This window comes from Emydura macquarii, unplaced genomic scaffold, assembly GCF_026122565.2.
Source record: "Emydura macquarii macquarii isolate MOO-44397 ecotype Brisbane River unplaced genomic scaffold, CSIRO-AGI_Emac_v2 contig_1451, whole genome shotgun sequence".
NCBI classification, from domain to species: domain Eukaryota; kingdom Metazoa; phylum Chordata; order Testudines; family Chelidae; genus Emydura; species Emydura macquarii.
The window spans coordinates 11186491-11213510 of record NW_027131588.1 but is presented as its reverse complement, the minus strand read 5'-3'; the positions used below and the strand labels follow the sequence as shown (position 1 = coordinate 11213510).

The 27020-nt window shown below is 39.2% G+C and overlaps 1 protein-coding gene across 2 annotated transcripts in view; it reads right to left on the bottom strand.

The window, feature by feature from the left end:
- IFT74 (intraflagellar transport 74) overlaps positions 1-27020 on the bottom strand; it is a 74668-nt gene that overhangs the window by 21711 nt on the left and 25937 nt on the right. Inside the window, exons 12-17 of one of the 2 annotated variants that reach the window (XM_067553169.1) lie at positions 26774-26814; positions 17188-17267; positions 12002-12055; positions 7065-7162; positions 4151-4277; positions 2524-2652 (exon numbers count right to left, since the gene is read on the bottom strand). In XM_067553169.1, coding sequence (XP_067409270.1) covers positions 2591-2652; positions 4151-4277; positions 7065-7162; positions 12002-12055; positions 17188-17267; positions 26774-26814 — 462 coding nt within the window. In that variant the 3' untranslated portion in view covers positions 2524-2590. Of the gene's footprint in view, positions 1-2523; positions 2653-4150; positions 4278-7064; positions 7163-12001; positions 12056-17187; positions 17268-26773; positions 26815-27020 lie in introns of those variants that run through there. The other variant, XM_067553168.1, reaches the window with a different exon arrangement.

The window sequence follows — 27020 nt, the reverse complement described above, 5'->3', positions numbered from 1 at the left end:
CTGTGCCGTCTCGGTGCGGGCAAACTCCTCGGTGCCGGGGATCTGGAACAGGAGCTGTCCAAGCGCCACCTGCAGACCCTGACCGGTGCCATCTTCTGGCATGCACTGCCTCCGATGCTGGGGATCGATGTCGGTGCCGAGAGGGAGACTCCACATCCTGTGCCAGAGCAGGTCGGCTCGACGCCGACAACCTGAAGCAACTACTGGGGGAGCGGCTCTGCTCTACCCTCGGAGACCGTCCGGCGGGAGATCTTCCTCCCCGTGCCAGGGATTTCCACCGCCATTCAGGGGAACCCAACGTGGGTTTCCCCCGTGACACCTGCCCCTTCTTCCTCGGGGGGGGGGGGACGACGCAGAGGTGGCGTAGGCAAGGCCAACAAGGCTCTTGTCGCCTGAAAAGCCTCCGGTGTCGACAGTGTCGGCGGGGGCACTCTGAGTCGGGGGAGGCTCCCTGACCAGAGATGCAGGCACCGGAGAAGTCTCGATGGGCCAGGTTCGGTGCATCTCCATACTTGACCCTGCCCGTACCGACAGCGCAGGGGAGTGTCCGCGCTCCGCATGCTGCTCTTTCCTCTTCGGTGTCGGCGATGTTGCGCAGTGCCAAGTCGAGGGCAGTGCTGACGGCACGGTCTGTACCGAGGTCACGCTCGGTACCGAGGTGGAGCGGGTCGGCTCGGATGCCAGGCGGAGCGCTGCCTCCATCAACAGGGCTTTCAACCGGATTTCTCTGTCTTTTTGAGTCCTTGGTTTGAAAGCCCTGCAGATCTTGCACTTCTCTTTTCTGTGGGCTTCCCCCAAGCAATTAAGGCAGCGGTCGTGGGGGTCGCTGAGCGGGAAGACCTTCCTGCAGGAGGCACACGGCTTGAATCCCGGTGACCGGGGCATAGCCTGGCCACTCGAAGTCCCCGCAGGGACTTGCCTTATCTCTAACTACTCTTAACAACACTTAACAACTACTTAACTAACTAAAACTAACTTAAAATATCAAACAAGTCCAAACAAGGGGAATAGTACTTGCTGAGAACAAGGCTAGTTCCAGCAACCATCACGGGTGGAAAGAAGGAACTTGGGGGGCGTAGGGCTGGCAGCGCCTCATATACCACGGCATTTGCGTGGGGCTCCAGGGGGTGCCGGAGCTGGCCTTACGGGATCTGCTAAGGGGAAAAAAGTTCCAGGTAACTGTGCATGGAGGCGTGCACACACCTATAGTGAAATGGACATGAGCAAGCACTCGAAGAAGAAATACTTTTACATACAGTGTGCAGTTAGCCTGTGAAACACATTCCCATAAGATATCACTGAGGCCAAGACCGTAGCAGGATCCACAAAAGGACTGGACATTTATATGGATAATAAGAATATCCAGAGTTATTTTAAAAACACAAATGTTATGGAAAGGTGATAAATATTCAGGCTTCAGGTCATACGCTAACCTCTAACTGATAGTGGGTAGGAAGAAACTTTTCCTGTGGGTAAATCATTCCATAACTGCTGACTGCAGAGTTTTTTGCACCTTCTTCTGAAGTAGCTGGCCTTGGCCACTGTCAGAGACAAAATACTGAACAGATAGACCACTGCTCCAATCCATGTTATAATTCCCATGTTCTTTTGTTCCTATAACTGCTGTTTTCTTAGACCTTGATTCAGCAAAGTACTTTAAATACATGCTTAAAGACAGGCACATGCTTAAGTACCTTGTTTAATCACGTACATAGCATTAAAATAAATGATGATAATAAAAGACATTTAAAATGTGAACTGCTTACAATCAGATGAAAATATCTGTAAAAGTAGTATTGCATTTTCTCAAAATTGAATTCCATATCTAAGACTTTTGCTTTTAATTAAAAATAAAACAGATAGAGAACTAACAAATTCATTTTTGGTGGATAAAAGTAATAAAAAAACCTTTAAAATGTCAGAAAAAGATTCCTGTAATGCAATATCAGCATGCTGATAATGCTGGAGTAGACAGCTAAGGAATATTCTAGAGAAAATATTTCTGGAGTAGACAGCTAAGGAATATTTCTAGAGAAAAGGGAAGAAGTTGTTCGGAGAAGGTGAAGTTTGTCCTCATCCAACAACAATCTCAATATATATAATAAAAAGAAACTAAAAACTTCTCTAGGGGAAAAAGACAGGAAGAGGATGCAGCCCAGTTCCTTCTGATATGCCATTAAGTTGCAGAGTTTAGCAGGCAGTGTGTACACAGTAGCAAAGTCTGAGACCAAACTGCTTTGACCCAGGCAAATGTTTCTGGGAAACTATGCCATCGGTACATTTGTTTACTCTCTGCAGTTTCCTTTTTTTTTTTTTTTTAAAAAGGACTCTGCTGATGGCCTTCTATATCTTTGAGGAGGCAAGAAAATCTGGAAATCCACATTTTAATCACAATGGAAGAATTTTGCAGATGACTGTACTATAATTCAGGGTTTGGGAAGCACTCCAACTGGGGGGAACTGTGCAATCATTATACTTTAAAAGGGTCCATATTATGTTTATTATGGAACCTTTATTGTGGTTCCCAGTTCCAGGAAAGGTCTTTATGAATAGTTTAAACTACTGTTTATATTTTAGACAGTAAACTTTTTCAGGAAAGGAACTTTGTTTTCATACAATGTCCATACAGCATTGAGCTCCTTCTGGGTGTTACTGTAATGTAAAATAAAAATAACAATAAACATGCTTAGTTAAAATTAATGCTCATAAGAAAAAAATATTTTTTATCTTGCCCTATGGTGTAAGGGCTAATATTTTAAAACAGACATCTACACTGGGACTGCAAAAGTATATATTTACAAATAAATATGTTACAAAATATCCAGATGCACCTGGAAAACAGGTAATTTACGTCATATTTTGTGCACAGCAATCACTTCTTTGTATATACATATTTTGCAGTCGCAACACAGATGCCTGTTTTAAAAATTGGTACCAAGCGCAGGCTGTAGTATCCACCAAATAAAATGACTGATGATTATCGTAGCTTCCTTTCAGTCATCAAACGAACAAGGAAAACCTTGCTAAATCAGTAATGATACTGGCAGAGGTTTAGATTATGAGAGTAATTTCACTATAAAACAACAGAAATAAAACATTAAATAGAGCTCTTTCTCACTAAATCCAACGAAAAAAATCTACTCTGCTTTTAGAAAATATAGGCCTGATTCCTGCCAACTTTTACTCACATGCTTAATGTTAATGCAGTCTTAACTTTATGCATGTGAACAGTCCCATGAAGTCAACAGGAATATTTATGTGTTTTAAGTTAAGAATGTGCATGTTTGCAGAATCAGGTCCTGAGAATTTGATCTTGACAATTTACAAGGCAAGGCTGGGCCATCCATGTTACAGCTGCCAAGAATCCTCTTTGGAACATAGGCCGTTAGGACACGTCTACATAGCAACTAGACACCTGCAGCCGGCCCACCAGCCAACTCAGGTTTGCGGGGCTCAGGCTGCGGGGCTGTTTCTTTGCTGTGTAGACTTATGGGCTTGGGTTGGAGCCTGGGCTCTATGACCCTGCAGGGTGGAAGGATCCCAGAGCTCAGGTTCTAGCCCAAAACCAGGAATCTACACAGCAATGAAACAGCCCCGCAGCCCAAGCCAGCTGGCACAGGCCAGCCATGGGTTTTTCTTTGCTGCGTAGACATAACCATAGAAAAACATAAACAAAATATAAGTGACATTATGGGGTACATTTTCAAACTGACACAGAGTTATTTCGCAGCACAACTCTCTACTACTTTCTATTAAATGTTATTTTAAAAGTTGTGAAGGGCCTAGAGTTTGAGACAGTTCCTAATAAATCTAAATAAATACATAAAGCAAACTCCTACTAATGCAATGGGAAGTGCTGTAATTGATATTAAAATGCATTCTTAATATGACCTTAATGCAGTAAAAAAGAAAATCTGTTACTGCTAATAGAGAAATAGTCTGTTTATGAAGAATTATAAATAATTCACGTTAGCACTATTAGGAGCTATATAAAGGCACCGAAAGAAGATACATCCCTCAGTATTTGCACTGCCTCACATCCTTGCTATAGAGTTTTAGCATACGTGGTATGCATGATCACCAACCTTGTACTTTGTCACTTGTTCTATGACTCTCATGTTATTTTTAAAAAGGAAGGAATTTGCCTCACCTGTACTCAAATTTTTAGCAGTGCTCTGTGACTTTTGCATTTCATTTGATTTGAAAGTGAGGTCTTCCTGCATGATCTTCAGCTCTTGATTGGTAACAGAGGAAATTTGTTTCATACGATTCACATTCTGTACATTAACAAAAATAAGAACAGTACATTAGAACATGTTATATCTTTGCAGCTATGAGTGTTCACTGGAAAACAAGAAAGAAGCTCCGCTAATACATAATTTATGACTTAACTCTTTAAAACAGAGACTCTTCGACAAAATATTTTTAAATAGTTTGAGACCATTTAAATATAATGATTTGCCATTTCAAGTCTGCCAACCTGAGCTGTGTCCCAGTTATAACTGATGCATTGATATACCACTGAGGATGAGTTAGGGATGCTTAAATAACATTGCCTTAGCTACTTCTCTTGTGGTAGAGTCATTGTACTATAAGTAAGAGCCTACTTCATTTGCGATATTGTGGAAACTGCAGATCCTGCAATATTAGGCTTCCCCTGCAATTTTGATTTAATTAGCTTACTTTGCACAGTCCACAATTTTGCATACATTTTGAGTATGTAATTAGTACTGCACTAACATTCAATGCCTATAAAATGTAAAAGGCTAAAGTGACTGGACTCAATTTCCATAGCAGCTGTGTTAAGGCTGTTAGTCTTCTGAATTTTGTATTGTACTGGTCACTTTAAAAAAAAAAAAAATGAATGTAATGCAGAAAAATGTCTGATTAGCAAAAAAAATTAGTAGGTGTAACATAAGACTTGAGTGTTTATATTGTTCCAGCAAATTTTTCTTAAACAAATAGCTCTACTTCGGCTTTTCCAAATTACTGCTATTAATAAAGGTCCATTATTACTTTTCTGCGATTTTCCATGTCTTGTCTGCAATTCAGCCACAATTATTTTAAGATTATCCTGCGATTCAAGTAGGATCTTAACTATAAGGAAAATTTAATTCCCCTGTGTCATGAGACCTGCAGAATATCAACTCTTAAGCTATCTTTGTTGTAAAATAATTTGAAGTTATGGGGATCATGATGAAGAACAGTATCGAGGAGCAGTTAAAACATTGTTTATTCAAAATACTTGGTTAAAACAGATCTATGACAATCCTCTACAAATAGTTCAAGGGAATCAAAGAAAAGGAAAAGTTTTTTTGGGGGGGAGGAGAGGGTGGAATTGGCAAAAAAAAAAAAATGGTCTGATATTTATAATGGGAAAATTCTAGCTGGACACCAGGAGCATATCTCATTTAGAAACTATACAGAGGGGCACTCTAGAAATACCTTTAATAAATTATGAAGTTTGATAAATTATGAAGAAATTTCCTAAAAATTACAAATTGGAATATGAAAAATAACCTATGGGAGGTGACAGAATCCCCCCCACCCCCATTTACAATTTTCAGACATGGTCTAGATAAACTACCAAACAATGAAATTTCTCAGTTTTAGTATTCTCATATGTTTCATACTGATGAATTATAGTAATGCTAAAGACTTTTCTTTTGTTCTGGTCACAAATACATTTGATTTTTGTAATTGTGAAATTTCCCTCAAAACAGTGACAGAGAATACTATGGTTCCAGAGGGGTAGCCGTGTTAGTCTGTATACAGCAAAAACAACGAGAGTTCTGTAGCACTTTAAAGACTAACAAATTTAATTTCCGTAGGCATAACCTTTTGTGGGCTCCAGCCCACTTCCTCAGATGCAAGTGATAGAGATATACAGAAGGCAACATATATAGGAATAAAATAGCAACTTTCAAGTCAGTGACAGAATGACCTGGGAGACTGAAGTGTTCTCCGAGTGGTTTATGGATGTTATTATTTTTTATGTCTGATTTGTATTCATTTATCCTTTTGTGTCCAGGCTGTGGGAGGTAGACCTATCCTTGCTTACAGACAACCCCCCCAACCTGAAGCAAATACTCACCAGCAACCATACACCCTACAAGAAGGCCATTCCAGGAACCTATCCCTGCAACAAATCCCGTTGCCAGCTCTGCAAACACATCGACTCTAGTGACAGCATCACTGGTCCTAACCACATCATTCACACCATAAGAGACTCATTCACCTGCACATCTAGTAAGGTTATATATGCCAACATGTGCCAGCAATGCCCCTCTGCCATGTACATTGGCCAAACTGGACTGTCACTATGCAAAAGGATAAATGGACACAAATCAGACATAAAAAATAACAACATCCATAAACCATTCGGAGAATACTTCAATCTCCCAGGTCATTCTGTCACTGACTTGAAAGTTGCTATTTTATTACAAAAAAACTTCAAAAACAGACTTCAAAGAGAAATTGCTGAGCTAGAAATCATCTGCAAACTTGACACAATCAAACTGGGTTTGAATCAGGACTAGTATGGTCATCTCATTACAAGAAGTAATTGCCTCTGTTCACCCATTATCACCTCCTACTCAATGGTTGTAATTAGGCCTCAAGTACCCTGCTTTCATCCACCGCCCCCCATTGTTGTCACTTCCCTTGGATATGTATATGTTGCTTCCTATATATGTTGCCTCCTGTATATCTCTGTCACTTGCATCTGAGGAAGTGGGCTGGAGCTCACAAAAGCTTATGCCTGCAGAAATTAAATTTATTAGTCTTTAAAGTGCTACAGAACTCTCATTTGTTTGTTAGAGAATACTATAAATTCTGTTACAATACTATAATATACTATTCTATGTAATATACTGTTATAATACTATAATACTACAAATTCTATTCTGTTACAATAATACAATAATTCATTTATTGTTTGGAAGATAATTACACCAATAATTGGACTAAATAGTATTTAAACACTACTATTTTATTTAATCTCCTCAATGTATTTTATGAGGCTATAACTGCCTAATTTATCAGAGACAGAGAAAGGTACTTACCCTACTTGAGTGCTCTAACAGTGTGACAATGTTGGCCTCTATCTGTGCCTTCCGTTCCAGTTCCTGGGTCTTCATCTCTTCAAAAGTCTCAAGAAAGTCTATGGAATGAAAAAAAGATAAGGAGGCTGCTGTTTACATTTACGTTGTGGGTTCTTAGTTATAACTACTTACTCAGAATTCAACAGCAAATATAAAAACACCTCACTGTAGTTTTACAAATTGCATCTTAAAACACCTAGGATTTAAATATACTTCAATTTAAATAAAATACTTTATAAAGTAAATTTCATGTTTAACAAATTCTGGAATCTGAGAAACTTTCATTTTTTTAATCTGTGTTTTACCGTTTACTATTTAGCTAAAACTTTAAAGATGGGATCAAGTGAGAAATAATCACATTTTTAAAATAAAATCAATTACATCTTATTTAAGATATTTCTTTGCTGAATTAAATGGAAAATATTTTTTCCAGTTTTTCAGAATGATGCCGTATCAATGTATGTTTTTGGCATTTTTGGTACTTATAGAATTGTTCACTCAAGATGTATGCTGCTGGCTAACAGTCTGTAAAATTAAAGAGGAAAAACACAAGAATGACACGGAAGGGTGGAAACTGAGACAACACAAAGAACCTCAGAGAGTCTCCATTATAATATTTACCAATCCATTTGAAACTATTTCTGCAAAGCAAACTCATTATCTTTATATTCAGCATGTTACAAGTCTGGCACTTAAACATTGCAGTGAAAGCTCACTAGAAAAGCCTGAAGGAGAAACAAATAGAAAATGTTTTCAGTACTCTAGCTTCCCCAATTGCCATTTAGTTCCTTTCAGCCATTTCAGAATGCAGCAGCAAAATTCTTCCTGGCCTGCTGTTTAGCCCATGTTTTGCCTCTTTTTTGCCTTTCCCATCAAATTCAATTTCTTGTTCTCATCACAACTCTGTCTCCACTTACATCTCAACTTTTAATTCTTGTTTTCACTTACGTCCGCTCGTGAAACCTGTTTCACCTTTCTTCTCCCACTTTAATCTCCGTACTTGTGTCCATAATGCCCTCTACACCTACAATGCCCTCCCCATCGCACTGAACCAGGAATCCACCCTTTCCTTCATTCAAATACTTCTGGTAAAATCACTTCTTCCACAAGACTATGCTAACCCATACCAAAAATAATATAATGATAAAATACATGATGCAATAAAATTTAGGATGATCACATCATTAACAAATGATAAAGCCACACTGTGATATGCAGTAATCCCTAAATAATGCCAATAAAGGTTCTATGCTTTCCTGACCTGTGGAAGCTCTCAGAACCCCATCATCCCTCCCATCAAGGGGATTTGCAGAGAAGGGTTAAAATAAAAAAGAGTTAAAATCCCTACAGCTTGCCAACGGGAGTGATTGACAATCTCCTTCCTCAGCCCAGGTCCATCCACTTCCCATTTCCCAAGAGGCTCTGTTCCAGGATGCATTGTGCAGAAGCCTGAACTGTAAATTGTCTAAGGTAACAAAAGTCCAGCTCAGCATGTTACATAAAATTGTTTATAGAAGTCAGCAAAAGCTGGAGATAAATAAAATATTCAGTTTGTGCCAATCTATGTTAAAAGAACTGTGATAATGGGTCTTCAAGATTCCTGGTAAAGTCGTGGGTTGATATGACAATGAGCTGAGAGATTTTACAAAAGGGAGGAAATATTTAATAGTTGAAATCACTGAAATGTGTCTTGATTGGTAAATGATAACGGCAAGAGGCTGCCACCCCTTCTCGGACATTGTTTATCTGAGGGTCACTCAGTGGGAGCAGGGGGGTGGATAGACTGAAAGGAGCAAGCTTCACCATGATGGGTGCTACACTCATCATCTTCTGGAACCCTGAAATCTACCATTGCAACAATGGGCCTTCATTGTCCTGATTCCAAAAGGCCTGACCACACTGAGCCACAGAAAAAGAGAACAAGATGACATCACCACTTCCATGGGCTTTAGCTAAATCCTGATCACCACCTGGGATGTGAGACTTGGGTTCCTGTTTTCTCTCCCTTCCTCATGCATCGTTTCTCCTCTTCCCTGTCTCTCTCCTTTGCTTTCTCCCTAATAAGAGTCTAGATGAGCTGGCCAAGACAACACCACCTTCTGCAACACCACAGTGAGCATGTGACCAAAAAGGCAGCTAAAAACAACACCTTAAACAGCCTACTGTTGATAAAAGTTTGCTGGGTCGTCAGTAGCTGATAAGACTGTGTGCAGGGCCTGTATTTCTCCAACAGCCAGGTTGCAAGTCCAAGTGAGCACCAGAAAAAGAATTTTTATCTTTGCTCTTCTTTTCCCTCCCTTTTGTGTGAGTCTCTTTTATTTTGTCTTAAAGAAAATAGGATCAGACTTTAACAACAATGGTTCCAAGCTAACCTTTTCTCTTTTTCTGCAAAAAGGACAGTTAGTGTCATCTTTAATATGTAAAAGATTGTTAAACAGGGTTTCCCCTATAAAAATATCTTCATACAGTAAAAGTATGGAAAAAGGACTAAGGGGAATTATTTCTTAATACTTTACATTTTAAATACTTTGACAATTTTTTTCTTTTTCTGTGTCTTTAAAAAAAGATTTAAAAGATTTTGTTGTTGGTGGTAGTTACAATGGGAGTTGCCAGTGATAACTTGACAAAAACCCTGAACCACATTTCAAGTTTTAACAGTGAACCAGGATTTTGTTAACATTTTATCTATTGTCAAGTACCGCACACCCTGTGACAATTTGGGGGGATTTGTCTATGTACAATGCATGAATTCTGCTTGACTCTCGTATGTTTAAGCCCTTGTGATTATCTGCAATATGTTCTAGATGCATACTCCTTGTGCTGAGGCATGTCTATCTATGAACAGATCCGTCATTAAAAGACTATCAGCTTCTGAACAAATCTTGCCCAGCCAGCACAAAGGAGTAAAGTGCAACCTACATAAAACTAGTTTTCTCCAACTTCTCTATGGTGGGCTAGGCACTGGAGGAATGGAATTTCCCCAGAAGAGGGAACAAAGATGAGTCATAGGTACAGCCCTTTAAAAATACAGAGACTCAGTCAGTCAAACAGACAAAGGAAGCTTGGGGCATGTTTTTGTAGTAGAGTGGACCTTTTCCACTGAGAACCCAGCCAGGACTTGGAGCTAAAGCATAGTGACTACTGGGGTCAGTTAGAAAGAAAGTTCATGTTTCAAAGGAAAAGTCATGAGCCGCTGGAGGGGAATCCTGGACAGCCTAGAGAACTCTGAAATAATCCCAAAGAACATTCAAGAGTGGTGAGCAAACCGAGGCAAGGAATGGTGTATAAGTGTTTGATTGGTTTTTGTGCTGTCTAGAGTAAAGAATAATTATGTTAGATCCATTTGCAATGACTGCGTCCATTTGCTTCAACTGTCAGTTGTCCCTGAAGAGGTAAAACATAGCCCAGAGTCCACAAGTTTGGAGCTCTGGGAAAAGTGTGCTTAAGCAACTGAGGAATCTTGGGGCGTTTACATTAGTTTCAGAGCCTAGGCAGCTTGACCGTGAGGCCTTGGCTCTCAGAAGGGGGTGTTAGAAAGGGAACGTGGAACCTACAAGTAGGCCTAGAAACCCAGAAACAGTGCCTGGACTCTACTCAGACTCAGGAAAGCTTAAAAACATGCGTCCAGGCATGTCACATATCGAGAAATAAGACTGCAGTATTACTTGTTAGATTTGGAGCCACAAAGTTTGTTTCCAAAAAAGATGGGTAAATGTCATTAAGAAGATTAGATAAAAATCCCCACAAATATTTTCTCTCCAGAATTTTAGGAAAAGAATTGAAACTTATAAAATATTGAATTGACTCAACAGCAGAAGGGATGGAATAATAGGAATTATGAAATAAAACTTACCTTTAGAAAGCAACATTTTAAATGGGTTCCTAGAGATCATTACAACAAAGACATATAGAGTAGACCTTTTCAGTACTCATTCTATAAAGGAACAAAATCTGAGGCATCAGTGGATGTCCATGTATGTATGATATAAATATTTTACAATATTTTGACTTAAGTTGTGGATTTAGTAGAGAATTCACAAGAAGGCCACTTTTTCAATTTAACAGACAGTGCTTTCTCCTAAAGGATAAAAAATCTAATGTGCTATATACTACTCTTCCTGTACATTATTATCCTCCCTCTTCTCATTCTAAACCTTCCTCAAACAATTTTTCTTTTAGCAAAGTTTATGTATGCTGATCTAACCAACAGTGCCTTCTTTCATCCAAACTGGTTTCTTATATAGCACTGTCTAAATCTGTTGGTAAGCTATTGGAAATTCCAGGTTTAGGATTTGTAAAGAGCCATATATATTTATAATGTTTTATAAACATGCTAACAATAGGATACTTTTTAAAATATATTTTTGCCCTAAATGTTTTGCATCCTCACTTAGCGTCTGCTGAGGCTTCTATGTCATGAGACTTCATAGGTAAGTCAGAAAGCTCTAGTAGTACTAAACTTAAATAAATAAGTACAAATGTCCTAAGTTGTTGTTTCTGATTCTCAGAGTCACTTCAAAGTTTTGCTTTTATTCAGAACGGTGGGCACTCCATGACATATTTTTATTTAACTTTCATTTTAGCACATTTTTAAAACTTATTTTTTTATTCTGACTTTTATCTCCTAAAAACATATTCCTGAACTATATAGCACCAGATGAAGAGCCAGGAAAAGTGTTCCAATCATCTGTAAATGTCTTATATACAAGGTATTTTCTCTTAAAGGTGCTGCAGCAGCAGTTACCTTGTGCTGATGCATCTCTGAATCAGATCACAGGGTAGAAGACTAGTGGTCAGCAGGTCAACAGTTTTTGGCTTCAAATAAATTATGCTTTGACAAATCAAAAAAACCTTGTGCTTTGGCAATTCAGGAGTCTAATCTATATTAAACAACTTACTGTCCATGCTTTCCTCTCTCTTCTTCAACTCCTTGTATTTCAGATTTTTCTCTCCTACAAGAGATATAACATTAATTTAACTTCAAAATGTCAACTGCTCTGAACTCTACATTGTGTTTTATAGGTCTTTTTTTATTAACTCAATCCTGTAGTCCTTAGGTAGACAAAATTTCTATTATATAAAATGCTAATTCTACGCACCTAAGCACAAAAAGATCAGGCTGTACGTTATTCACATCTCACTATAATCGTCAATCAAAAGCAAATTATACACATTTTTAAAAAAAGGGAATCAGCATAACAATATGTCATCAGTATAATCTTCATCAAAGAGGTTGTTTTAAAATATACATAGTGGGATATAGGTCATATGCCTCAAAATTTGACAGTGCCCCAAATATTATTTTTAAAAACTGTATTAGTTGGCAGAATTTTTTTTAAATTAAATGTCAGTACATTTAGAATATTAGTCTATTTCACTTACAGTGTTGGAAAATCACATTTATGCATTTGGGCCATTTTGTTGACTGGTAAACTAAGTCATTCTGGAATTCTTTTTAAGATTTCAAAATTGATGCCAGTTTCTCTGGCTTTCAGCAGTCAAGATCACATTGTGATGTGCTTTCTGGATATTAATAAGGTAACAATCTTAAATAAAATAAGGTAATACAAAAGAGAAACACACCATCTATATCTTCACGCATTAGGATTCACTAACACATGATTCTGCTTCATCCTTAACTTGGGTTTCAACTGCATTAGTTACATGAGAGAAAACGAATACTCAGTAGAAGGCATAATATATACATTTAGCTTTCTAAAGTATAGCAATTTAGTGGTGCTGGGGAAAGCTATGTTAAAACAAGATTAACTTGAAAATTTGAATGCATAAGTCAGGAAATGTTCCCTCCCTGACAAATTTGTGTATACTAATTAAACTTTTATTTTTTTAAAATATTTTTATTGTGGTCTAGGTTATATAAATGTTTATCCAGAGGGTCAAATTCAGTGTGTGCACCTCTTATTTAAACCATTGGGACCAGGTTGTAACTTTCACTGTTAACCTGTGCAGGTGAGCAAGAAAGCACTCCTTGCATTCACCACCCATATCGCAAGTAGCCACACAGGAGGAAACGCAGCCTTTATGGGGCTGACTTCTCTTGTTCAAGTAGTCTGAGTGGACAAGCAATTAGTGGGGAGATTTGGCTCCACACTCCATGTGCCAGGCACAATAGCTGTGCTGGCAATAATTCAAAGAAATAATAACAACAGCAGAGTATAGGGCAGGTGCAGATTACTCTTCTTTCTGGAGAAAGGGGAAATGGGAAATCAAATTGTGACTCTGAATCACTCTGAGTCTAGTCGCTGTCTGCTCTTAAAGTAGTGCAACGATGTGCTGCGCTTCATTCAGGGCATTTGGAAAGCTGTAATTTAGTTCACAATTCACTTGAATATAGGGGAACAAAACGTAAAGAAAATGTGTTTAAATAATGCTTCGATAGATTAAAATGTTTTTATCAGTGACAGTATCAGTACATATACCATGATGTCTTTAACTCAAGTCACCTTTGTATATAAACACTGGGTTACAAGTAGTCTCCAATTAAGGAGTCTCACAACAGGGGCAGACTCTTACTATATATGCTGCAAAATTTCAAGAAGATGGGGTAAGTTCATCATGCTGTGGCAGCCTTAACTCATAAGTGCCTGGTCAGAATCTCAGTCATCACTAATTTCAGCATAAATCTGAGAATTTAAAAAGCACAGAAGGGAAGGATAAGATGGATATAGATTTAACTGAGCAAGCACATTTTTCCCCAGGTCTTTTACATCTACATCCTCTCTGCTTTCCTTTTTATCTAGTGCATTCAAACAATAAGCATATCCAGTGGCTCCTGAGGGACTGTGATTTTGCTTGAGTTTCCTTGCAGCTGTGGCCTTGTTTCTTGCTGACTCTCCCTTTCATGATACAGAGTAAATTAGCAGCATGAAGTCCATTCCACTTGCAAGAAGACTGTGCATCGCTCTACATGGCTAAGATGTTAAGGCTCACTGTAAACAATCTAAAAGAGTTTAAAGCATTATAGCACTAGTTTTAAAATATCTACATATAAAATAGCTTTGCTCAAAAGTTTGCATTATTTTACCAATAACACACTTTGCAGGCTACATTCTATACATCTGATATATTAGGAGTTAAAGACTGTTGTGACTGGTCACTTAAAGGTCAATTTACAAGCCACTTAATGTAAGCGGACATATTTTTTTACCTATATTACTTTAGATTATTAAAAGACAAAATTTTTAAAATCCTAATTACTTGTTTCTCTGCTTGGACAATAAAAATCAATTAAGTCAGTTTTACTTTTGTTTATAATAGTCAGTTATACTTTTCATGTGTTTAGGGGTGAAATATTTGGATTTCAAATGCTGCAAAGGAATTTTGAGCTGTATAAAACAACTGTTTTCACTTGACATTTTAGTTTTAATTTTTTTGAAATGTTTCTATTTAACTGAGGTTTTATAAAAAGCTTATTTATACAAAATTTAAATTGGGGCCAAAATATAAGTTAATGTAGTCCCAGTTGTAGTGACAGTTTGTATATTGAGCTCCAATAACAGAAGTACATTGAAAAAAATGACATCTTAACCTTTAAGAATATTATTTACACTAATTTCTTCTTATTGTGTTTGAACCAGTTTGAGAAGTGCTCTAATTCACTACTGAGCAATACTCCTATAAACTTTACCCACTTCTAGACAGCACTGCTTCCCTTTTCAAATACATTGTAGGTCCCACTAAAAACCTCTAATAAGAGACTTTTACAGGAAGTACCTTAGCTCTCAACATTTACATAGAAATGGGCAAGAGAAGCCAGAAACAGTCCAGAGCACAATGAAAGAGAATGACTACTTCAGTTGATGTTTTGGAAATTTCCTTTTGAGCTATCCAGCTGCTGTTCATGTTAAAATGAACTGAAAATTTGGCCCTGATTCACCAAAGAACTTAAGCACATGTGCGAGTTCATGCTTATTCAGTGAAGCACATGCATATGTGCTTAACTTCAAGTGCTATAAGCCTCTCATCTGCCTTGTAAAGTGTGGGTGAGAAAAAGGTTCAAATGAGCACAGATTTTGAGGACAAGTTATATAATCACTACTTTCCCAGTCAAAAAAATAGTAGTCATGCAGTGATGTTTTAAAAAGACAAAAAGCTGATGAGGGAAAAAATATGTTAAACAAATTTCATGGGTCAGATTCTCAGCTGGTGTAAATTGTCATATCACTATGAAGCTATGACAATTTACACCAGGAGAGGCTCTGCCCCCCACAGTGCATGAACAAGGTCAGTGCCCAATATGTTCCTGATTAAATATAGATTGTAGGAAATATTATTGGGTATCAGATACATTTACAAAGTAGTCTCATTCAGCATGTAATAATTAACTTCTACTGACCACTCCAGATATTAGGGTGTCAACTGTACTACTAAATGTACTTCATACACTTCTTTTAAACAGAGGCCTTCACAAAACAAATGATGGCAGCATAGCCAGTGCAATGGAGGATCAGCAAGAAGAGGACTGATTGCTATGCAGATGTTGCTAAACTATAAACTAAGATGTGACTCACTTCTTACCTTCTACACTTATCCAAGGATACAAAGATAACAGTGTTGAAAATCAAATGAAAAGAAAAATGAAAGCAAAATAGTAAAGCTCTTATTGTTATCTGGAAAAGGGAAATGAATAATAAATAAAGGTTTCAGTAACAAGCTATTTCTTTGGGAAACAATTAAAATGCTACATTTCAGTAATAAAAAATGAAATGTTATACACGAGGTGGAGAAGAGAAATAACGAGGATTATGCAATTGTTTAAGCAAGCTCAACATCAGAATAATTATTGTCATTTTGAAGAAACTAGAGGTCAGATTATGTTCCAAGCCTCCTCTCAAGGGAAAAGTACTCAGGAGAATTAAAAATATTACACACACACACACACACACACACACACACACACACACACACACACACACACACACACACACACACACACACACACACACACACACACACACACACACACACACTTAAATTTAAAGATTTCATAGGAAGCAAAATAACTTCCATTACAGAGATTCCTGCAGAATCATAATAACAATGCAGCTCTCAGTCAAAGTTAGAGCCACCAGAATTAAATCAAATCTTTGCCTGAGCTGAGTTTCCAGGGTGAACATTGTCAGGCATCTGTCTAAACTAAGCTTCTCCAGCTGGACTAACCTACAGCAAGCTGCCGCTTAGATTAGACTCCCAGTCTAAACTGAAACTTTCATAATTGGAACAGGCCTCTGCTGAAGCCAGGCTCTCAAGCCAATTTCAGTCCTATGCCAAGTCTCCCAAAGCTGGAGTAGGACTCTGTCTAAGTCAGGCTAGACAGACACTTTTAAAACTGGGTGAGCTTTATAGCTCTTTAAGCCCGCTACCAGGAAGCTCCAGTCAGCTGATTCAGAGATGGACCACCTTACCACACTGTTAGTCAAAGATGTGCTTTGCCTCCAGTTGTTATGGAAAAAAGGAATGCTCTACTGTGCAGACTGTCAAGGACAGAAAATATATGATCTGACATGCTTGATCAAAGCACTGGTCAATCAAGTTGTTATTCTGTTACTTGGCAGGGGCTAAAACATCTGACACTTCAAAGGAAGAATTCAGCTCCATTTTCATCTTTCACATTACATACAAGCAATAAACATTCCAAGATCCAAATTAAATGAATATATTTCAGAGATCAAAGACAACAAAAAAATACAGTATTTTGTTTTTCTGATGATGTATTAATTCTTCAGTGGTGCCAGTAACAAAGACTTGTTTTTTCTCGAGAAGCCATGCAGATATGATTGAGACAACATAGAAGAAACAAATAGGTGCACCAGGTAAATGCTATTTTTATACAGTTATTTTACTGACCAGAACCACACTTTGGCCTCAAACCAGGTTAATACACTCACAATTTTGGACATATATAAACTGGAGTTAGTCCCTTCCAGATCAGAGTACACAAAAGATGTTTGCAGATGCAAATCAGAGTTTTAGGACACCCCAAATTTGCAAACCGCGTGCAAACTTAAAAACAGCTTTTGTATATTTGGTCCTTTATATTCCATTCTGAGTTTGGTGATATTACCTTGGTGCTCCTCCAGATCCATGTCAAGTCGTCGAATGACGTCATTAAAATGGTTGATTTTTTCTTTTATTTCTGTCAGCCTAATAATAAATAATAAAATTTGGAGCTAAAAATGTGCTATTAAATGTTTAGCTTTTAAGAGGCATTATGAAGTGAAGGATTGGAATAAAAACAGTAAACAGAATGTATTACTAATAAAAATAATAATATAACAGTAAGGTTACTGTCATTATAACAAGCATTTGTATGGAACCCATCACCATGGTCTCTCAGCGAAGTAAACACGTTCTGCCTCGTTTTGGACTAAAAACCTTTTCACTTTGTGAGACAAACATAATCACTACAGTGAAACTTATCTTGTTTTGTGTTACTATATGGGTCCCTCTGTTGGTTGTTACACAGCTTTACAGAAATACAACATAAACGGCATAATGCAGCAGGATATGGTGATTTTTATTTAAATAAAATTCTCTGTAGAGCATTATAAATTAAGAAATGTAAAATTCTGTAGAGTATAATCAAATGGATTACGAAATTCAATTATAATAAAAAATTCTTCTGCAAATCTCCAACTATAATTCTTTGTCAATTATAATTTTTCTTAGCTACCAAGAATTCTATTTAAGCAACTTATTAGCCAATCAAATACTGGTCACCCAGTTTAAAAAGAAATCCACAAAATGCCTTTGACTGTGAACACTGTTTAAAAAAAATTGTACACCATAGTTTCTAGAAGATTAAAAAAAAAAAAACGGTTACTTTCATAACTGTTGTTCTTTGAGATATGTCCATTCCGCTTTTGGAGTGTGCGCGCCCCATGCACAGTGGCCAGAATATTTTTCCCTCAGTGGTACCTGTCAGGGTGGCACAAGTGCCCTCTGCTGCTGGGCCCAGCTGACCCCAAGCCACCTCAATTCCTTCTTTCCAGAAACTCCAATGCAGAGCGGTAGGAGCGGGGTCATGGAAAGGACAGGTGCAACACATCTCGAAGAACATTTATGAAAGTTTAGTAACCACTTTTTCTTCTTCGAGTGATTGCACATGTGCATTCTGCTCTTGGTGACTCTTAAGCAGTTAAATAGGTAGAGGAATTGGAGTTCATATACACACAGACTGCAATACTGAGTGACCAAATTTGGCATCATCTCTTGAACACTGAGTGATGGTGTAAGGGGAGAAGAAAGTTTGCACCAGTGACCAGGCTGGCACTAAGCAAATGTCCAGGATGGGTAACTGCAGTAGGAATGCTATTGAGGATGTTTGCAATTTTGTGGAATTGACATTCAACTTGTCTGGAGGAGAGACTTCTGCCAATCATAACACGTGTGGATAGAAGAAGTTATCCAAGATGAAATTTTTTGTGCAGAGACTGGAAGGCCTTTCATTCTGTCTGCTATGGCCACGAACAGTTGGGTGGATCGTCAGAATGGTTTGATCCTATCTATGTAGAACGCTAGTGCCTGTCTAATGTGCAATGTGTATAGCCAATGTTAGTTCCATCATGTGGTTTGGGGTAAAATGTATGCAAATAAATTGACTGATATGAAAATCTGAAACTACCTTAGAGAGAAACCTGAAATGAGGGCGTAAGTACACCTTATCTTTAAAGAACACTGTATACAGGGTGTGTAGTTTAGAGGCCCTTCTGGCAGAAGTGATAGCAAATCAGAAGACCACCTTCCAGGAAAGGTGTAGTAAGGAGCACAATTCTAGAGGCTCAAATGATGGTCCTATAAGTTTAGCCAAAACTAAGTTCGCGTCCCAAGGGGAAACTGGCTTCCTTAGCTGAGAGTATAAGTTTTCCAGGCCTTTAAGGAATGTAATTGTCATGTCATTAGAAAAAACAGAATAGTTACCCACATGAGGGTAGAAAGCTGATATTGCCTCCAGGTGAACCTTGACAGAGAAAATAGCTAAGCCTTGCTGTTTCAGGTGCAGCAGATTGTCAAATATTTGTTGGATGGATGAATGCATTGGTGAGACTCTGGTTTGATATGCCCAGATAGAGAAAACTTCCATTTTGACAAATAAGTGGCCCTTGTAGAGGGCTTTCTGCTACCTAGAAAGACTTGGCGAACTTGCTCCAAGCAAGCCTGCTCTTTGGGATTTAACAATGGAGCTTCCAGGCCATTAAATGAAGGGATCGCAGTTTTGGGAGGAGGAGCTGACCATGATCCTGAGAGACCAAATCGTGGTGCAATGGGAGCGAGATTGGAGTCACCCCTGAGAAGTCCAGTAGAGAGGAGAACCAGTGTTGGTGGGGCCATTGCTGGGGCTATTAATATAACCCAGGTGTGGTCCCACTTGCTCTTTAGTAGCACTCTGTGTAGGTGAGGTGTTGCCAGAGATTTTTGTCTCAAATTATTAGAATCTACTAGACTGAATAATCATGTGAAAAGGGTTGCAGAAAAGCCTCAGAAGGGGTTTAAAATTACAACAAAAATAACAGTAATTAAAAAAACAACTGAAGAGTGGTATCAGTGTTTGGACATTCTGTGGTATTTAAAATATTGATAAGTTTTAGGAAAAGGATCTTTAAGATAAAAATTAGCAAGTGAATCTGGCATTGGCAATTAGAAAATAGCTCCCCTCTCTGTTCACTCCTAACTCCCTCCTCCTCCTAGCCACTCCCCTATCCATTTTGACGTTCTCACTCCTAACATCACCCCTCCCCTACCTGAAACTGGTAGCTATATATATAGCCAACTGTCAGCAGGTAGTTTGTAGAGAGCTGAGATCACCTGAGGAGGAGAAGAGCTGAACACAGGGAGAGCTGACCATCTAAAGAAGAAGAGCTGGAAGAAGAAGATCACTTGGAAGAAAAGAGCTGAAAAGAACCGTGACATCCTGAAAACATCTGAACAGCGGTGAGCGTTATTGAAGCAAAGGTGTGCTTTAGGGCTTTGGACAACCGGGCTAACTGAGTCCCCGCTCTGTGTCCAAATCAAGGTAATCCTTCCATTAGGAAGCTACACAGGTGCCACTGGGCTTACAGGCAACAGGGCTGAGTCCCCACTCTGCGTCTGAGCTTAAAACAATCCTGCACAAATGCCTCTGGGCTTACAGACAGCCGGGCTCACTGAGTCCCCGCTCTGTGTCTGAGCCTGAGGTAACTCTCTTAGCAATCCTTGGACAGAGCAGAAGACCTTCCCTGACGAACAGAGGATGTTTCAAAGGTTGTGTAAATAAAGGTTACCTGAGTTTGCATGTCAATAAAGTTGGATGCTTGTGGTCTGAGTGAGATTCTCCCTCTCTACCCATCCAGCAAACGTCTGATCCCCGCTTGCTGGATGATAGATGTTTAATAATAGATATTTATGTATAGATGTTTATGATAGAATGTTAAGTATATTATTGTTAAATTAATAGTATTAAGTGTTATAGTGTTAAGTTATAGTAAAAGCATTACTCAGAACATTCTTTTACCATATATGGTCTAGTAGTCTAAGTATTATTTTCTGTACCATATATCTTCTAATAGTTGCATTCTGATAAATGTTTATTTATATATATTGAATATATTGTTATATGGTTATAAGCCATGCTGGATTTCTCTCTCTTTCTACTTAATGTAACCATTCACTTCTAAATAAATTTGGTATCTGTTTTTGAAGTATCACAGCTTATGTGTTCTATCTTGATCGGAGGACTGTATCCGTGTTCTTTCAAGGGAAGATTGTCTCTCTGGAAATTCCAATAGAGCAAACTACCATACCAGTAGTTTTTAGGGTTAATGCTGTACTCTAAAGTTCTCTCGGTAATAACAAATTGGGCTTCCCTAAATTCTTCTAGTAAGAGAGGGATTGGGGAAAAAGCATAACAAAAGCTTTCCCATCCAGAGTAGCGGGAAAGCATCTCTGATTGGAACCTGGACTTGGGTCTTGTAGGGTGCAGAATTGGTGACATTTTCTGTTTTGTTCTGTTTCTGACATGTACTTGTTTGCAAATAGGTCTATTTGGGGAATCCCCCACTACTGGAAAATGCTTCTGGCTACGTCGAGCGAAGCGACCACTCATGATGACGGAAGAAAGACCAGTTCAGGAGATCTGTTAGCTTGTTCTGCACCCCTGAAAGGCAAGAGGCCTTGAAGTTGATTGGATGGGCTAAATGAAATACCTATAGATGAACTGCTTCCTGACACAGAAGAAATGACTGAGCTCCTCCCTGTGTGTGCAGGCAAAACATTGCTGTGATGCTATCCGTAAGGACAAACAGGTTTCTACCCCTAATATGAAGTAGGAAAGCCTGACAGGCAAGACAAATTGCCCTGAGTTCTGACATTGATATGAAGAAATAGCTCTGTCGAAGACCAAAGACCCTGGGTTCAGGTGGGCCCTAGGTGAGTTCCCCACCCTAGAGCTGATGCACCTGAGATGAGAGTCATCGATGGTTGAGGGCACAGGAAGGGAACGCCTGCACAAATGTTGAGAGCATTCAACCATCAATTCAGCAAAATTAGAGCCAGTGAAAGTACCATGAGGACAATGTCCAGATGCAGACAGTTTGGTGAGTACCCTGAGGCCAGCCACATCTGCCAGAAGCTGAGGTGCAGTCTCACATGTTGTATTACGTATATGCATGAGGCCATGTGACCTAGGAGCCTCATACAGTTTCAGACTGTTGTGATTGGATGAGTTTTGAATACTGTCACGAGAGATCAAATATATTGGACTCTTGACTCTGGAAGGAATGCTCTGGTCTAGGTATAGTCCAGCACAGCCCCTATAAACTCTATCCTCTGCACTGGACAAAGAATAGACTTGTCTGCATTGATCAGTAATCCTAAGGCCATGAAGGCTGACTAAATAAGATGAACACTGGATATAATCTGAGCTTTGGATTGGCCCTTGATTAGCCAATTGTCCAGGTAAGGGTAGACCTGCACTCAGAGCCTCCTAAGGAAAGCCGCTACCACAGTCAAACATTTTGTGAACACCCGAGGAGCTGCAGATAGGCCGAATGGAAACACTATGAACAGCTAATATGAGTGCTTCACTATGAATCTGAGGAATTTTCTGTGTCCTTGGTATACCGACACATGAAAGTAGGCGTCTCTTAAATCGAGGACAGCATATCAGTCTCTGGGATCCAGAGAAGCAATAATGGATGTCAGGGTGACCATGCAAAATTCAATTTTTTTGAGATAGTTGTTGAGATGATGCAAGTCTAAAATAGGTCTGAGACCTCCCTTCAGGATTAGGAAATAATGGAAGTAGAAACCATTCCCTCTTAAATTATGTAGAACCTCTTCTATGGCTCCCACCTGAAGGAGAGATTGAACTTCCTGGACCAGATGTTCTTTGGGAGAGGGGTCCCTGAAAAGAGATGTAGAGGGATGGAAATAAATTGGAAGGGTTATCCCACTTCTACAGTGCTCAACACCCAACAGGCTATGGTGATATGGGACCAATGGGAAATGGGAAAGGTGGTTTGCAAACAAATAAAAAATGGGGTCTGGCATCCTGGAAACTGGTATGGTATCCCATCAAAATGCCTGCTTAGAACCCCCTGGATATCTAGGTGAGGCAGGCATTGAAGCAGAGGTAGAAGGAGGAGGTAGTCTATGTCTATAAGCTCTACTCTTCTTTCTCTGGAGGTCCTGTTGGACAGCTGGAACAGAATACTGGAGGGGCTGCTGAGGCATGAAGTGCTCCATGGAAGGGGCTGAGGTAATGTTGCTCTCTAGTCCTTTAACCCAGGGGGCTTAGTGTCAGTCTGTTCCGAAAAGAGCAAGGGTCTTTCAAAGATCAAAGGTCTGTTGGACCTCTTGCGGGAGCCCAGAAGACTGCAATCATGAGCTCCTATACGTGGTTACTAGTAGAATAAACTTTCCTACCGAACAGATCTAACTTCTTTTGAGTCTTTTGATTTTGGGGTTGCACCCTGATGTCCCTGTCTTTCCCTCTCATTGTCAGCCAGGGACCCTGGCTGCAGGAGGATGGGTAATGTGAATAAAGAAACTTATAATCCTGGGTGGGTACATAATATTTGTGCTCGGCCCTCGTGGAAATTGGGGGGATGTGGGCGACTGCCACAATACCTTAACTGGATCCATAATGGCCTCATGGAGAGGCAGGGCCACTCTGTAAGGACCTGCAGTAGCTAAAATATCGCCCACGTGTGAGAGGATTCTTTTACTTCCTCCACCTGTATGCCCAACCTTAAGGCAACCTGCTTTCACAATTTCTGGTGCACTTTACAGTCATCTAGGGGAGGCAACATGCCCCCCGAAGACTGCCTCATCAGGGGAGGAAGAAGAGGAAGCCAGTACTGGCTGTGGATGCTCCTCCTCCCTTTCTTGATCTGTAGGGTCCTGCTGAGCTGGCTACTGGCATCCAGTACCGAGCTTGCTACTTGAGTCAGGAATGGGTGCTACCTGGAGGGTAGGTGCCACACACCTTTTGAAGGTCTCCAAATAGGAATGCCCAGAATACAGTCTGGAAACTGGAGAAAAACCCCACAGATTCCAAAAAGGCCACTGGACAGGCATGGGCTCCAATGACCTTGTGGCCAACCACTTGATGGTACTCCTGTGACAGCATCCATGGAAGGTTGGAAACATGTGGAGGAGGAGTAATGAAATTGGCTTTGAGGATGGGAAATGTAGGACCTGACCTCTAATTTGGATGATGATGACACTGTTCCTGTTGAGCTCAGAGGTGCAGTTCCAGACTGTGCTGATCACTGGTGCTGAGGTACAGAGGACCACAGAGAAGCAAGCATCATGGGTTTCCCCTTTGATGGAACTGAAGGGAAAGCCAACAGGGGTTCAGGAGGTTGGCATGGTACCTAGTGTTGTAGTAACCCTGACAGTTTTCCCATGTCCACTGGCAACAATAGCATTGACGCTTGTACTGCCAGAGATACTGGCACTAACAGGGTCAGGAGGTCCCTTGCAGCCACAAACGCCTCTAGTATGGTTAGTACCGAGATAGTGTTGGTATGGTGTTGTACTGCAGATGTGGAAGGAATTTCTTCTGGCTCCAGGCTTGATGGAACCTCCCAAGGGTGCCCTCTTCTGTAGTACTGAAACAGAGGAGTGCTTGGGCTTAGACTGCACTCTACTCTTATCCCAAAGCTTAGCAGATTTCAGTGCTGGGGATCTCCCCCTTTTGGCAGTCTGCTTCTTATACCTCCTTTAGGCACTGGGGATCGTGAGCAGTGTCGGGACTCAGGTAGGGTAGGAGATGGACTCCTTCTTAATGCTAAGGCACTGAATGCTGAGTCAGATTGACCTGGCTCAGATAGAGGTCTCAAGGCCATCTCGATGAGTAGAAACTCTAGCCTGGCTTCACGATCATTCTTTGTGTGAGGCTTAAAGTCCCTGCAAATATGGAACGTTCTCCAATATGAGCTTCCCCAAGGCACTTCAAGCAACTTGAGTGAGGGTCACTTACAGGCATAGCCTTGGAAACGCAGGGCTTGAAGCCCGGTGACTGAGGCATCCCTCGGCACTGGGAGCCGACCAAAACCCTGAGATGGTAAAAAAAAAAAAAATCTAACTGCCTAAATACCAATGTCCTTAATAACACTAATTATTTACAATACAAGAAAACACAGTCCACTGAGAGAACTTATACATGGAAGAAGAGCAGTTCCGGCGGCTGTCACGGGCAGTAAGAAGGAACTGAGGGGGCTCAGGGTTGGCTGGGCCCTTTATACCAATGCCAGCAATGTACGGCAGCTAATGGCTCTTGCACCACCCCAACAGGTACCAATGAAGAAAAAAATTTCCGGTGAGTGTGTGTGCAGCATGGGCACACCAAGAATGGAATGCACATGTGCAATCACTAAAAGAACTTTCTATAGTTCATCCTAAATAAATGTGCATATATTAAGAATCAGCACCATGCAAATAAAATTATTGTACTGCTTTAACTCATTACACAGCAACGGCATGCCCCATTTTGGGTTATTACTTCATCCAGCATTTCCCAAAGTTTAGATTGCATCCCCAACTGAGTACTGAACACAAAGAATTAGCCAAGGGGAATAGGTGTCTCAGTTGTTCTTAATAATCTTAGCTTTCACTTTTTAAAAAATTAAGCTTTAGCTATTACGGTTGGGTGAAAAAATCCCAAAATACTTTCAAAATATGATCCATGTGTAAATGATGCAGTGTTGTCTACCTGAGCTTGCAAAGAGACCAAAACAATTGCTCTGTAGGGTGAACCCATTCTTTGCAGTGGGTGCTAAATCAGATGCCAGTGATGATACTTATATGTCAACATTGTTAATTTCACAACCCATCAAAACATGTAAGAAAGGATAAGTAGTATATTAAGAAGATCTACTGAATCTACTCTGAGTGACCATTCCTTCTGGAGGCCTTTAACAACAAATGGCAAGGCTGAAGGAGAAGGCACAACTGGGTTTCATTTTCCCGAAGTGGGAGCTCAGCTTTCAACATTTGGGAAATGTTAACTTAATCCCATACCAAAAAACACACTAAGAGAATTTAAATAAGCATGCTCAACTTTAACTTTGACTCCTTGTATGTATTCTTTATGATACACTGCTTAATTATATAATCAGATATCATTGCTCAAATAATATAAAACATAGACGTTTTAAAAAATTCTTCAACCTTGAGCCTCACATTATACCCAACATGTACTCCAGTAGTTTACACATGCAGAAGTTATTGTGGCTTGTTGTTATATTAAATCATAAACTGCTGGGCTAAAGTAGCATAACAGTCTGACTTAAAAGCTACGAGTAAGTAAAATAAACGTCCAGGCTAAAAACTTTGTTCCTAACTTATTTTCTTGTCTCTTGATTGCCCTCTTATCTGTGTCTAGATATTACAGACGTCTTTCATCACGGCATGACCACCCTAATGCTATAATGTGCATCGCAATATCTATGCACAGATGAGAGTTTCAACCTTATCTTTAAGCAGTTTACCTTCTACATAAATATGGACTAGGCAATATTTAACTTGGAATGTAGTAACAGGGCTTACTTGTATCAATAAATATTTGTATTAAAACAAGTTACGATGTCAGTTTTAAATTATGGAAGCAAGCATATATTTTTTATTTATTTGTGTCTCATGGGCATTTTGATTTATGCAACACATTTCAACACAGCAAGTCAGTTAAGTATTTTAAAGTTTGGAAAAACTTTTTAAAAATAATTTAAAACAAATTTTAAAGGTCTCCAAATTGAGACTGTTAGTTACATTTAAACTCAGAGAAATTTTTTTAAAAACAGCTGCGTTTCTAAAGTAAACACCAAGAGACCCTCAAATATAGTAGCTTTAGTGAGTATAATGTATATAAAGAATGCTTTAGTAATTTAATTTAATTACTAATTTAATGGCTATAGTAATTTAATTTTACTATAGATTATTATTAATAACAGCTACAAGCTACTTATCTATTCTCTTTATAAATATTAACTAATTCTCACAACAGGATAACAGACAAACAGGATAAATGACTTGCTCAATTTCATAGAGGCAGTCTTGGTGTGAACAAAGAGTAATGCTTGGCTCCTAATCTTATACTCAAACACTTCTCTTACGTGTGGACCCATTGGTGGGAACGGGGCCTATAAGAGCAATATGACAAAAGTACTCACTGTCTTTCCATACTTGCTATTTCCTGGTTATCTTCTTTAACCTATAAAAATGAATAACAAATGTTTAATACAGGGAATAAATTCAAAGACAAAAAAGAGAGAAAGACAATTTAAAAAATGCACAAAACCAAATTATTATTGTTATTAACCAAAGTATTACTTAGTTATACTATGAACGAAGGTTCAGCCTGCAAAAAGAGCTGCTTTCAAATCATTTTTCCATAATGGTTGCTTTGCTGAATAAAAG